Source organism: Echinops telfairi, unplaced genomic scaffold, assembly GCF_000313985.2.
Source record: "Echinops telfairi isolate 266 unplaced genomic scaffold, ASM31398v2 ScPeMD7_7474;HRSCAF=8512, whole genome shotgun sequence".
NCBI classification, from domain to species: Eukaryota; Metazoa; Chordata; class Mammalia; order Afrosoricida; family Tenrecidae; genus Echinops; species Echinops telfairi.
In genome coordinates, this window is record NW_022111378.1 from 7,184,297 (window position 1) to 7,199,236 (window position 14,940).

At 37.5% G+C, this 14,940-nt stretch overlaps 1 protein-coding gene across 2 annotated transcripts in view; it reads right to left on the minus strand.

The window, feature by feature from the left end:
• Positions 1–14,940, minus strand: part of PRPF18 (pre-mRNA processing factor 18) — a 54,617-nt gene that overhangs the window by 33,053 nt on the left and 6,624 nt on the right. The window contains exons 2-4 of one of the 2 annotated variants that reach the window (XM_045285641.1): positions 6,483–6,560; positions 6,341–6,367; positions 2,548–2,652 (exon numbers count right to left, since the gene is read on the minus strand). In XM_045285641.1, coding sequence (XP_045141576.1) covers positions 2,548–2,652; positions 6,341–6,367; positions 6,483–6,560 — 210 coding nt within the window. The remainder of the gene's footprint in view (positions 1–2,547; positions 2,653–6,340; positions 6,368–6,482; positions 6,561–14,940) is intronic. The other variant, XM_004714101.2, reaches the window with a different exon arrangement.

Below are 14,940 nucleotides of genomic sequence, written 5' to 3' on the forward strand. Positions count from 1 at the left end.
GGGGGGGGGGAGAACGTTTCTGAGTATGACACCCACGACCAAAACTCTATAAGGAAAGGCTGCTTGACATGATCATAGAACCATTTGTGCCAAGATCAAATGACAAAAGGGATAAAAAATGCACTAATGTACATCTGACATACATATATGAGGGTTTTAAACATTCATCGAAAACAGAATTAAAATACAGTAACACTTTTCCACAAATTTCTCCTCATACACTCATGAAAATTGTTAAAATTTCCATTACAGATTAACAAATCAGTAAAAAAATCAATCTCACAGAAGAAAAACTGCAAGTCACAAAAAACACTAAAAGCCAGTGAACATGTGGTAGGTTCAATTTCACTAATAAATAGAAAATTACACCTATTGGGAAGAACTTAAAAAATTGAAACTGTTGCGGGAACCCAAGAGGCAAGCGAATTTTGGGAATGATGAGGGCAACAAATGTACAGATGTGCTCTACATAATTGATCTATGTATTGTGATGAATTTTATGAGCCCCAGTAAATTGATTTAAAAAAACAAAAAACAAAAAAAAACCCACAAATGTGCTTGACACAATGGATGTATGTATGTATGGATTGTGTTAAGAGCTTTAGGAGCCCCCAATAAAATGATTAAAAATAGGAAAAAAAAATTGAAACTGTTGTCAGATTGGAAAAAGACTAAATCTTTTTTAAGATAAGAGCTGACAGACTTGCTAGAAAAATGGTACTTCTTTAAACTATTAGAAGAAATATAAATTGGCAAAGAATCTTTTGTAGGAAAATGTAATAACATCCAGAATTTTAAATGACACACCCTTTAACTAGAAATTCCTTTCTAGACAATTATCATACTGATAAGCTCATATAAACGCAGAAGGATGTATTTATATAAGGATTATACTTTAGAATTATTTGTATCAGCAGAAAACATAAAATAAACTAAATACCCATAAGTAAGAGGCTAAACTAAGAAAACTACTGCTAGAAATAACAGGTAAATTTATCAAACACTTACCTCTAAGTACTGTGTTCTGAGTGTTTTATCTACTGTACTTCACATAGTCATGAAAAGCTTATGAGCGCGATCACTCTTAATAAAAATGGAAACCAAAGAACACGAAGCCTTGCCCAAAGTGACACGTTGACTATCAAACACCAATACACTCATACATGAATTCATATATTATTCCAATTTTTTGCTGTGACAATTTTAAAGTGTACATCCATATGCATACAACTTGCTGCGCTCATCTGAGTTTATAGGATAATTCCATATATCCTCAAAATATATTTTAAAGTAAAAAAAAAAAAAACCCAAGGTAAAAAAGCATGTAAATGATCTAATTTGTGTCAATGAGGAGAAAAAGGAAAGTGCATCCTTATCTATACAGCACCTTCCTGGAAGATTCACGAGACTAACAGAAACAGATGCATAGGCCAGGAGAGCTGACTACTGATGGGGAGAGAAAGGATTTGGAACACAGGTGGGAAGAAGGGGTGACAGTGTTCCTTTATACCTTTCTGAATAGTATAAATTCTTGGTATCACAAAGATGTCTTCAAATCCTGCCTTAAAAAAAAATCATAGTTGGTGTTGACTAGGGTGTGAGCAGAGACTACAGATGCAAGCATCAACTAGTGTAAGACACTTACAGAGCTAGTTGGTAATCTATTTGAAAAGTCTGAAAAATATACTTAGTCGTTGCCTTAGAAATCGTGCTTCTAGAAATTTTTCCAAAACAAGTAATCACAAATTATCGCCGGCAGTTCCTGGATTACACATAATCCTGTTTATTGCACACAGCCCACAGTTACAAACAGCCTCCATAAAGCCCATCTTAAAAATCCAGGTACATACCCTGGTCGCTAATGAATGGGTATTTTTTTATGACATGCATCAAAATATTACTCCTTTTTTAGTGTATCTGGAAATATTTCTTTAATATTTTTCTACACAGAAAGGTACGTTCTATTTACCATATGAGACAAACACTTGACTGACTTTACTATCATCAGTAAAGAATTTATTTGAAAAATATTACAGCTCAGCAAACCAATGGAAAATTATACAGCTAATAATAGTGATACAGGACTCTATGTTTTGACCTAGAGAAATATATTGTTAAGAAGTTGCACATTAACGCATAGGAAATTCTAATAGCTCGTGCGAAAATTCTATTATCTTTTAATTCCATTTTTCCCCAAACTTAATGCCACTCATTTTGTATTACTTCAAATAATTTAGGCAAATACTAATATGAGTACATTTTTATTCTTAAATAATTTTGCAATTATTTATTTAGAATAGATACATTTATTTATAATGTTTAGAAGGAACTACTATTTAAAAAAAACAAACCTAAGATCGTTGTATCAAGAAAGGAGGCAGAGTTAAGACTTCATGAAGAAAGCTGTCCAGCTGCGAAGTCTCTTCAGTTCTATAAATCAGCTGACGTAACAATTAAGGGCCTATAACTGACTGGATAGAAAAGCGATAAATGCAAACACCGCTGAGACTTTCTCTCTTCTCATTAAATGCTTATATGTAAACTTACCTCTTGCCTAGAAAGAGTCATGGGTAATTTCTCCTCTGCCAGTTCAAGTTCTAATACTGGATTTGATGCAGTTAATGGTTTCGGGTCCTCCTCTTTTGGCTGTATCTATATTAATAGCCAAGAAATATGAAAGTCAGCACGGAAGGTATAATATCCTCTATTTTATAGCAGATATATTTGTCGGTAATGTTACCGATTACCTTAGCTATTCATGGAAATCAAGCATGTTTTAATTATTGAAGGTATTCTAAATGTTCATCTAAAGAAAGAGCAAATAATAAATGAGTATGTTTTTCAGAGCTTAGAAAACATCCATTTCAAGGCATCACAAGTAAAAAACATGCGCTTAAGAGGCAACATTCTTACCACACAGATTGGTAGGATCATATGGTTCAAAAAAAAGATAAGAAGGCTGAAACTGGACTGGTTTCTCCCTAGAATCTAAAGAATTTAAGCATTTTTCACAAAGTAAAATTCCACTAATGCTCATTCACTAAGACATGTCACACACACAAAAAACAAAGTCTGAAAAAAGCAAGAATATAGTAGTCCTGTTTCAGTTACTTAAGTTCTTAACGTATACAAGTCAATAGCCCATGTATTTTATTCTAAAAGGCTTTCCTATTCATGGATGCTTTTTTTTTCTCACTAGTACTTTAAAACCTATGCCATGCGCTAGGTTAGTAATACGATTACTAGAATGACAAATGTCTTCTGGAGCTTACTTATTATTTTAAAGTATTACTCAACAAGCTGCCCATGCTGCCCCTAGAGTCGACCAAGGATATATATAAAGTTTAGATAAACAAACGGATTTTGAGCTCACACTTCATTGTAAACTCTAATCAAAGAACAATTAGCTATTTCACTGTGGCCCTGCTGGATATTTGACCTCACCAAGTTCTCTCTGCCACACAGTCATTTCTGATTTATAGCAACCCTAGATAGGGCTGCCCTTGGGTTTCTGGGGCGGTCACTCTTTACGGGAGTAGAAAGTCTCCCCTTTCTCCCAGAGTGGCTGGCGATTTTGAACCGCTGATCTTGCAGTTAGTAACCTAATGTGTAAACCATTATGCCCCCAGGGCTCCTCCTCATGAAGATATCACCATAGACATGAGTACAATGGCAAAGTAAGGCGGAGACATCGGATGGCTTCTGGCTGTCAGAAAGAGCATCTGGGGTCGCAGGCTTGTCTTAAAACAGGCAGCCATCTAAGTGAGATGCAGCTAAATCCTCACAGAATGAGCTTGCGTGATTCAAGATTGTAAATAATAAAATCCAAGACCAGAGGAGGGAATTACATATGAGCTTAAATTCTGAGCACCCAGTGTGCGGGCAGCCATGGATGACAGTGAAAACCTAAAATCTACTTACAGAGTCCCTCCAGACCATTAACTGAAGATGTAACCCGACTTAGAGTTCACTGCAAAGTGGATTACTGCAGCTATAGTTAGGTTAAAATTCAATATATTATTGTTGTTTTCCCTTTTGACCCTTTTTGATTTGTTCTAGTTTCTACTCTGCTTTTGTTTGGCTTGAGGTTTTCCTGTTTTATTTTGTTGTCATTGCAGGGACTTTTGGGTAGGATTTTCTTTATATGAAATCCAGGATTGGGAATCCACAGAGAGTGTAGCTAGATTAATAGTTACTTAGGATTATGACAAGGGAGGTTGGATGGTGGTGGGGAGCTAATAATAATGGGCAAGAATGAAGAAAATGTTCTAAAATTGAAGGAAAAAAATCTGACATGCAAATTCTCATCTAATCCACAATAAGAAAAATTTTAGTTAAGAAGAGTTCTACTTTTTCCTTGAAAAAGGAAAATAACAGTTTTCCAGCAGAAACAGGTGAAACCTCATGCTCCAGTTATTTCCTGTCCCACTGAATGAAAAGTATCCTTCCAAATGCACAGAAGCCCCTACTGGTTATCTAGAGTAACTCCCTACATAGAACTTGCCCACAAATTGAGCTCTGAACCTAAAATAATGGGGAAAAATTAGCAGCACTCTATGCATACTACACAAGGAATGAGTAGACATTCTTGCTCAAATGAACCTGTAGGAAAAACACTCTCTTCATATAGTCTCTTGAATCTGCTGTCTAAATCACAAGTTTAGGAAAACTGAGCTCAACAATATATAAATAAGCCCCACTGTATGGTCTATGAAACGATATTGAAACATGTTTTCCTAACTAACCATAAGACAAACCTAAAATGCTAAAGTTGGAGTAAGATCAAAACATACTATAAGATCAATATTACGGATGAAACCCACACTCAATTAAGATAGGCTATATTATTAAAGTGATATAATCTGTGATTCCATAGTTCATGGTTTACAGATTACAGGTTAAAAACTTAAACTTTCATATATTCACAGGTGGATACAGCATCAAGCCTTAAAAGATGAGGACTAATTTCTATGAAAGAATCACACTCATACATAACTATATTTTTATTAATAAGAAAATGGAAATATTTAAAACAGCTTTAGAAAAAAAAACCTGTGTTTTCTTTGAAAATACAGAAGGGGGGCATTTCCCTAAGGATCCTAGAACGAACGCCCTTCTGCTCATTCCCTGGCAGCTAACAGTGACAGAGAAAAGGCTGGCCTCAGTGTGAGCGCAGTATCTTTACAGGACTCACTGCTTCCACGATAATCTCAACTGAACAAAAACTATTTTAAATTCTTCTCCTATCTGACAAAAAGCCAAAAAGGTTTCAATTCTAAGGATCTGGACAAGCAGCAAACCAGCAGGCTAAACCTAAAAGTGGTTCTTATTTCAGACCCAATTTGAACTAGCCAACACTGGCAAATGCAAGATGCCAGCACAATACTCGTTTCTGAAAAATCTACTCAGTAACTACAGTTGAAACTTATTGTAATGTCCAGATCAGGGAGCACATAAAATCAATATACTCATGAAAAAGATAAAAATACAACTATATATGTTCAGGTTGTGGAAACCCATCCAAAATATAACAACATTTTTCTTTAACATTTGCCCTTTCCCAGCACTACAAAATAAAGCCAAATGCAGGTACATACCATTTGCATTCCTCATGCTTCTTTCTAGAAATGCTAAGCCAGAAAAACAAATTTCCAGAACATTTCCCATTACATGCACAAGATCATTTATTATCTGATATTGATATACCAAAGCAGAAAGCTGATTTCAAACTTATGCCTTGGCAAAAGAATTTTGATAGAACCTCTTAACACTAGTTTGAAAAATTACTAAACAATATATAATCTTTAAAAAAATTTAAACATAATTTCTCCACCTCATCACCTTCAACCTCTCCCAATAAACTTATCCAATAGACTAAACAGTGTTTGAAATGTAATGCCTTATCACCCAAGAACATATAAATGTTAGATGGCACTATACTTGAAGCAAAGAGAGGTACACAGAGCCAAAAGGGATTACTAACAATGGAAACCTAAAAAAAAAATAAAAAATCAATGCTTTAAAATATTTAGCAGAACACAGAGAAAATATCACTGTTAATTCCGTTATGGCTAAATGAATAAAATGCTTGGAACCCTTTAAAAAAAGACTTTGGGAGAAGTAGGAAGAGGGGTGGTGGTGGAGATGAAAATGAGGCAGTATCCGACCCAGGATTTATTTTAAACACAAATAAAATTCAAGCTTTCATCTCAAGCCATTTCATGCTGTCCACAAAAAGCCAAACCATTCCAAGCCAAGTCATGCAAGAATTTTCCTGAATGTATGATCTAAAAATAAAATTGGAGAAAGGAAAAGCGAAAACCAAACCAAAAACTCATACCTCTCCAGATGGCTTCTCATTTATAGGCTAATGTATAATATTGATAAATTGAACAAAGATCAATAATTTTGTCACGGTAACAACAGCTGAATAAATTTAAATTCAGAAATATATAATTTGATGTAAAAGTAAGCATGCATACCTTGTAGCCACATCTTTCAAAATATGCTTCCTCTTCTTTTTTAGCAAGTTCACTACGCTTGAAATATTTTTTGTTTTCCTATTAAAGAAAAAATAAAGTTAATAATATCCATGAGTAAAGTCTTCAGTCCCACGGGGCACTAGTGTCTTTAGAACCCTGAAAACACTCTTCACCATTTCAAGAACTTGGCAAGAACAAACCCAGAGAGAAGGAAACAACAAGTGATCTAAAATTGATGGCAAGGAGTGTATACGTAGGATGCCTGGTGGGGCTTAATTAAATGCAATGTAGCCAAAAGGAATTACTGAAACCTAAATGAAGGTCAAACATGACAGTGGGGCAAGAGGAAAGTAAAAGGAAATAGAGGAAAATACTAGGAGGCAAAGGACATTTATAGAGGTGTAAATACAGGCATGAACGTATGTAAATATATTTATATATAATGATAGGGAAATAGATCTATGTACATATATTTATATGTTAAGTATTAAGGTAGCAGACGGACATTGGGCCTCTACTTGAGTGCTCCTTTAACGCAAGAACACTTTGTTCTAATAACCTGGCATTCTGTGATGCTCACTTTCCCGACACGATCCCTGAAGATAAAATGGGTGCATAAGCAAATGTGAAGAAAGCTGATGGTGGCCGGCTATACAGTATCTGGGGTCTTAAAGGTTTGAAGACAAACAAGTGGCCATCTAGCTGAGAAGCAACAAAAATGGGAGAAGCACACCACCTGAGTGATCATCAGCTGTCAATGGGATCAGGTATCAGGTATCAAAGACCCAGAACACTGTAAGATATGACAAAATAATAATAATTTATAAATTATCAAGGGTTAATGAGGGAGGGGTGAGTGGGATTGGGAGAGAAAAAATGAGGAGCTGATACCAGGGGCTCAGATGGAAAGCAAATGTTTTGAGAATGATGATGGCAACAAATGTACAAATGTACTTGACACAATGGATGGATATATGGATTGTGATGGGTTGTACGAGCCCCCAATACAATGATTTAAAATCAAACGAACAAAATCATATCAATGTGAATGAGAGGGCTAAGTGGAGACACAAAGCCCATCTGTAGACAATTGGATATCCCCTCTCAAAAGCAAGGAAGAGATGAGCCAGTGTAGTACAACACCAAAGAAAACATACAACTTTCTTGTAGTTCTTTAATGTTTCCCTTCCTCTCCCCACTATCATGACCCCAATTCTACCTTATAAATCTGGCTAGACCAGAGCATGTACACCAGCACAGTTAAAAGTAGGGGTCCTCAAACTATGGCCCATGGGTCACATGCGGCCCGCCAAGGACATTTATCTGGCCTGCCAGGTGTTTTTGCCCTGTTTTATTTTTTACTTCAAAACAAGATATGTGCAGTGTGCATAGGAATTTGTTCGCAGTTTTTTTTTTTTAAACTATAGTCTGGCCCTCCAATGGGTCTAAGGCACAGTGAACTGGCCCCCTGTTTAAAAAGTTTGAGGACCCCTGGTTAAGAGCTTGCAAGACAGGGAATGTAGGACAGATAAACCCCTCAGGACCAGCAATGAGAGTAGCAATGCTAGGTGGGTAGGGGGAAGGTTGGGGGAGAAAGGGGGAACCCCCTCTCAGGGGGATGGACAACAGAAAAGTGGGTGAAGGGAGACATTGGTCAGTGTAAGACATGAAAAGATAATAATTTATAAATTATCAAGGGTTTGTGAGGGAGGGAGGAAGGGTGGGGAGGGAAGAAAAAAATGAGGAGCTGATACCAAGGGCTCAAGTAGAAAGAAAATGTTTTGAAAATGATGATGGCAACAAATGTACAAATGTACTCAACACAATGGATGGATGGATGGATTGTAATAAGAGCTGTATGAGCTCCCAATAAAATTATTTTAAAAAACCAAACATATGTACAAATATGCTAGATGTACGAATTGTGATAAGAGCTGTATGAGCTCCCAATAAAATTATTTAAAAAAAAACAAACATATGTACAAATGTGCTTGATACAATGAATGGATGGATGAATGGATTGTGATAAAAGCTGTGAGAGCCCCCCAATAAAATTATTTTTTTAATAAGTAAAGACAATAACACAGGAAAAAAAGAGAGAATTTGGCAAATGTATGGTAGTATAAGGGATGTCCCACAAAGCATGGCCCATTCCAGCACCGTGTCCCATGTGGGACAGAGGAGAACTGGGCCCAGTGTTCCACCAGGCCTTTCTTTCACACTATTTCTAGGTGGACACTAGCCATTGAAATTCTAGTTAGCAGAGACTGTCTCTCTACCACCAGGAACTCCATAAAGCACAGAGCCGTGGTTCGCAACCTTCCTAATGCCACGACCCTGTAATACAGGTCCTCATGTTGTGGTGACCCCGAACCATAAAATGATTTTTGTTGCTACTTCATAACTGTAATTTTGTTACTGTTATGAATTGAACAACCCCTGTGAAAGGGTCGTTCGACAACCCACAGGCTGAAAACCACAGGTTGAGAACCACTGGCGCATACAGCAAAAATTAGAAAGTATCTTTATAATGTAAATGAAAGACTTCAGTGAGAAATTATGTATCACTATCAGTTCATCAATATAACAAATGACCAAAGGAATGCTGGAGGCTAACAACAGGAGCAGCCAAGTGCAGGGGGACGAAGAGTAACCAGGAACTCTTTATTTTCCTATAAACTTCCTAGACACTCTGAAATCAGCCATTGAAAACCCAACGGAGCACAATTCTCCCGACACGCACGAGGTTGAAACTGGCTCCTGGGCGCTGGTACTGGTATAAACACGCCCACCAACATGCTTTCTTTGATTATCAACCTTTCATTCTCTGAGGATCATCACTCCCACAATCGCATCAAGGTTTCCAGGGCTTACCGGCATAGGCTACAAACATCATGAAGAGTGAAAATATACATTGGAAAGTCAAAACAAAGCATTAAGTGTGAAACCTCCAAACATCTTGCTGAAGAATGAAAACAAGCATTAAAGACTTTAAAGCAATATCATAAATCCTAGGGTGTGTGAGCACACATCTTTCAAAGTGAGAGTGCTTTTCAAGGTGGAAGTGCTCTAAAATGTCAACGAATCCCATTATCCAGATAATACTTTTTTTTCAATGAAGAAACTCAAGTAGAAAAGTAATAAAAATATAAAAAATAAAAAAATTTTAAAAAAGAAAAGTAATAAAAAACTGCTCTTACACAGGTCAATTTAATTTACTCTATAATTACTATATAAAGTGACATTCATATTTCTAGAAAAATAAAACCAATATTACATGAGATACGAGTTAAGTGACGCATTTCCCAAATTTTTTTCTGAGGCCAACACACAAGACCAGGCAAAAGCAATATGGGAAAGGAAAACCGAAGACCATAGTTTTGTCCTATCACCTCCTTTTCTTAAAAAAAATTACTACTTGCCTCTGGCAATTGAAAACTTTTGTAGTAGAGCCCATAATGCAGGATAAAGTAGAGGTGTTCCCTTTTGCGGTTCCCCTGGATTGGTTCAGAAGCTCCCAAGGGGCAGTATACTGCTGTAGACCAATATACTTCATGACCATTTATGCTAAAGTCCGTAACGAAACATGAGCAAAGTAAATCTAACAACATTTAAAAGGGATCACCATGACCAAGTGAGGTTTATTCTAGGAATTCAGGGTATTGAACAATGTTCAAAGCTAACCAAAAAAACCTATTGTCTGGAGTGGGTGGTAAAGACTGGCAGGAGCTGATAGCCAGTCTACAGAAACAAAACCAGCGACATAGATGGGTAAGCTCAGGCGCCAAGCTCACTGCCATCAAGTCGGTGCTGACTCACAGCCACCCTATAAGACAAGGCAGAACTGCCCCTCTGAGTCTCTGAGCCTGTAACTCTTTAAGGAGTGGAAAGCGCCACCTTTCTCCTCCGGAGCAACTGGTGGTTTCAATCTGCTGACCTTGCAGTTAGCGGCTCGGTTTACTACCACTACCCCACTAGGGACCCCATAGGTATACAAAAGAACTTTATATCATGAAGGAATTTTGTATCCGGAAGGCATCCCAGCCCAGGTCCACTCAAGTCCAGAGCCTTTTCAGACTCACATAGCTGCAGGCCAGTGACACAGGCACGCGGAGTGGGAAGCATGGAGACCACAGGCCAGGGGGTACACAGTCATGAGGACCCAAGGTTAGTGGAATCATGGCAGGGTGCCAACAGTTCAGAGTTGGGCTCCCAGGGTCAGCGGCCCACATGGGGCCACCCAAGGAGGCAGAAACAGTCCTAGCAAGCAGGAAAGTGAAGGGAGAGACAGAGACAGAGACAGAGACAGAGAAACTGAATGATTGATTCTCACTACCTTCCAAAAGGCTATACTCCCAAGTAGGCAACATCAGACTGTGACCTGACTGATAGGTTAGACTCCACCTTTCACACAGGTGCAAGCTGACATAAAAACTAGCTGCCACATATAATACAGAAAAAAGGAAAAAGCTAATGATTATTTTAAAATATATAGTTGACAAAATTCAACACCTTTTCATGATTAAACAAAATAAAATCCACGATTGGCAAAACAGTAATACAGGAAATATTTTAAATCTGATTTTTAAAAATACCATAAAAAACTTCTAAGCAAACCTATCCTAGCATCATACCTAATCGTAAAGCATTAAAATCTTTCCCTCAAAATCAGGAACCAGGTAAGGATGGCTGCTGTCACCAGTCCCATCCACATTATACTAGAGGTTCAACCACTGCAGTAAGACAAGGGAACAAAGGAAAGAAAGAAATCTTTTTACTCAGAGTTGAAATAGTGGTTTATGCAGAAAACTCTACAGGATCTATAAAATAACAACAGGAAAATACTAAGTGAATCTAATACGGGCACAGGATGCAAAGCCAATATACAAAAGTCAAATGTATACGTATATACTAGTGGCAAACAATAAACCAAACGCACTGCAAGTCACAGCAGCATTACATAGGGTCTTGGAGGTTGTAAATCTTTACAGGAGCAGATAGACTCATTCTCCCAAGGAGTGGCTGGGGCCCACTTTGGGTTAGCAGCCTAGTAATAATCTTTTAAAAAGGTGGATGAATTTATAGTTCCAGAAAGATGGAGTACAACTGACCCTTGAACATGGATTTGAATGACATGTGTCCACAAATACAGAATTGACTCCAAGACACCTACCAACAACAAAGGAATATAAAGCATAATTCTGTGTCAATATTTCACTAAATTGGTAAAAATATTAACACTATAAGAGTAAGTATATATAATGTAATACCTAGAATAACATATTAAAATATATACTAACAGATAGATTAAAAAACCCTGCAGATAAAAATGGAATTAACGTAACCCAGGTACAGCTCAATGAGACACTGCCAGTTGTTGCACCGTTCACACAATTGTTGTATTTGAGCCCATTATTTCGGCCACTGTGTCAATCCACTTTGTTGAGGGTCTTGCTTCTTTTTTATCCTGACGCTCTGCCAAACATGATGTCCTTTTTCAGGGCCTGGCTTCTTCTGATAAAATGTCCAAAGTACATGCGATGAAGTCTCCCCACCCTTGTTTCTAAGGAATATTTTGGTTATATTTCCTCCAAGGCAGATTTATTTGTTCTTCTGGCCACTCATGGTAATTTCAATGTTCTTCACCAACACAACAATTTAAATGCATCAATTCTTCTGTGACCTTCCTTATTCATTGTCCGGCTTTCATATGCATGTAAGACAAACAGAAAATACTAGATCTTGGACCTGTGTTAGGTTGGGTTGACTAGAGAAACAAATCCTGTGACACTCTTATATGCGTAAGAAAGAGCTTTATATGCAGAAATATTTATCAAGAAAATATCCTAGCCCAGTCCAACTCAAGTCCAACACTAGTCCGTAAATCCCTTTTCAGACTCACACAGCCACATGCAATGATGCAGAATGCAGGAATATCACAGACTGGTGGGTGCAAAGCCTTGTGGATCCAATGGTGGAAGTATCACAGGGCTCTGGCAGGTCCCAGAGTGGCTCAGCCACAGGAAGGTGAAAGCAGAGAGAGGGGAGGTTCCCAGAGCCCTCCTTAGGAGAAGGTTATGCCCACAAGGAGTCACTATCAGGCTGTGACCTGATTGACAGGCTACGTCCAGTGATATATAAAAATGATATCACTTTTATATAGCTTCAAGTTGACATGAAATTATGAAACTATCACAGACCTTAGTTCTCAAAGTGACATCTTTCTGCATTTGCCCTATACAATATATTTAAGTCTCGACTGCTGCTTCCATAAGCACTGGTTGTGGAGCTATGTAAAGTGAAACTCCTGACAACGTCAACATTTTCTCCATTTATCAAGAGGTTGTTTATTGGTCCAGTTGTGAGGATCTTCGCTTTCTTTCTATTGTGGTATAGTCAGTCCACACTCAAGACTAGTCTTTGATCTTCATCAGTAAATACATTAAGTTCTCTTCACTTTCAGAAAGCAAGGTTATATCATCTGCATTTCAAAAGTTAATGAACCTTCCTGCTATATTCTGATGCTACCTTCTTCTCCACAGACCTCAGCTCTTCAGATTACTTGCTCAGTATACAGACTGAGTCAAAATGGTGACAGGGGTAAACCTTGACACACACTTTTCCTGATGTTAAAATCACGCAGCACCCCCTAGGTTCTGTTCAAATAATGCTCGTTTGGTCTACACACAGGTACCACATGAGCACAATGAAATGATCTGGAATTCCCATTCTTACAATAGTATCCACAGTTTGTTGTGATCCAAACAACTGTCTGCACAATCAATAGAAATCAAGTTAAACATTTTCTGGCATTCAGTTTTCAGCCAAGATGCATTCATCTGATATCAGCAATGATATCCATCATTCCATGTCTTCTAAATTCACCTGAAATCTGGCAGCTCCCGGTTCAAGCACTGTTGTAACCATTTTAAAATTACCTCCAGTAAACTTTTACTTGCATGTTATCTTGTGATAATGTTTGATAGTTTCCACATTCTGTTGGGTCACTATTCTTTGAAAGGGACCCAAATATGGGTCTCTTCCAGTCTTTTGACCAGATAGTGGTCTTGTGCTGGCATAGATGAGTACTTCTCATGCTTCATCTGCTTGATGAAATACCTAAGTTGGGATTCTGTCAATTCCTGGAGCCTTGATTTTTGCAAATGCTTTCATTGCAACTTGGGCTTTTTCCTTCAACCACCTTTGTTCTTGATTATATGCTACCTCTTGAAACGGTAGAATGTCAACCAATTTATTTTTGGTACAGTTTAACGGTAGATTCCTTCCATCTTTAGATGTTTCCTACACATTTCAATACTTTGCCTTCAATATCACAACCTGAGGCTTGACTTTTTTCTTCAGTTCTTTTACTTGAGATATGCTGAGCATGTTCCTCCTTTTTGGTTTTCTAGCTCCAGGTTTTTGCATATAACATTATAATGCTCGGCCTTTAAATTTTACCTCTTCAGTCCTTTGATTTTATAATTTCTTCCATTTTTGCTTTAGCTATTCTACATTCAAGTACAAGTTTCAGAGTTTCTTATGGCAACCACTTTGGTCTTTTAAGTGACCTTTTGATTTCTTCTTACATGATGTTCTTGATCTCATCCCACAATCTTAGCTCATTAGTGTGCAGTGTGTCAAGTCTTTTCCTGAGACGGTCTCCAAATTCTGGTAGAATATACTTGTGATAGTTAAAGTTTATTGTGCCAACCTGGCTGATAAACACATGGGATTAATTGAAGGGCAGTTTAATTGAGGGATGGAAAGGTAAATGGCTCAACGAGCTTTGACTGGTGGTATTCATCTTCTCCATCGTCACCTTCCACGGAAGCAGCTGAACTGATGCTGTGTATTTCATCTATTGAGGGCCAAGTATACAGCCACAGTTCATGTGGCTGAAAAGGAGTACTTGCAACAAAGAAGTTGTTGGACCTACAAAATTCTATCATATGATGTTCAACCTCATCATCACAACAGTCATATTTTCTAACTACTGATCCTTCCTCTGTCCTTCTGACTTTTTCATTCTAACCACTAATAATTATCAACGCATCTTCACTGTACATCTGATCTACTTCAGACTTAAAAAAAATGACAAAACTTCTTCATCATTGGCTTTTGTGAATTGTGCACAAATCTAAACAGCTATATTAGCTGATTTTCCTTACAGTCATATAGTATTAGCCTGTCACAGAATTTCCCTTATAGGCATATAGATATTACCCTATCACAGACAGTACTGAACTTCAAGATAGAGCCTGAAATGTTTCTCTTGAATGATGACTACAACACCATTCCTCTTCAATTTGTCATTCCCAGCACAGTAATCCACATAATTATCTCATTCAAATTGGCCAGAAACAGGTTTTTTTTAAAAATCATTTTATTAGGGGCTCATACAACTCTTATCACAATCCATACACACATCAATTGTGTAAAGCGCATTTGTACATCA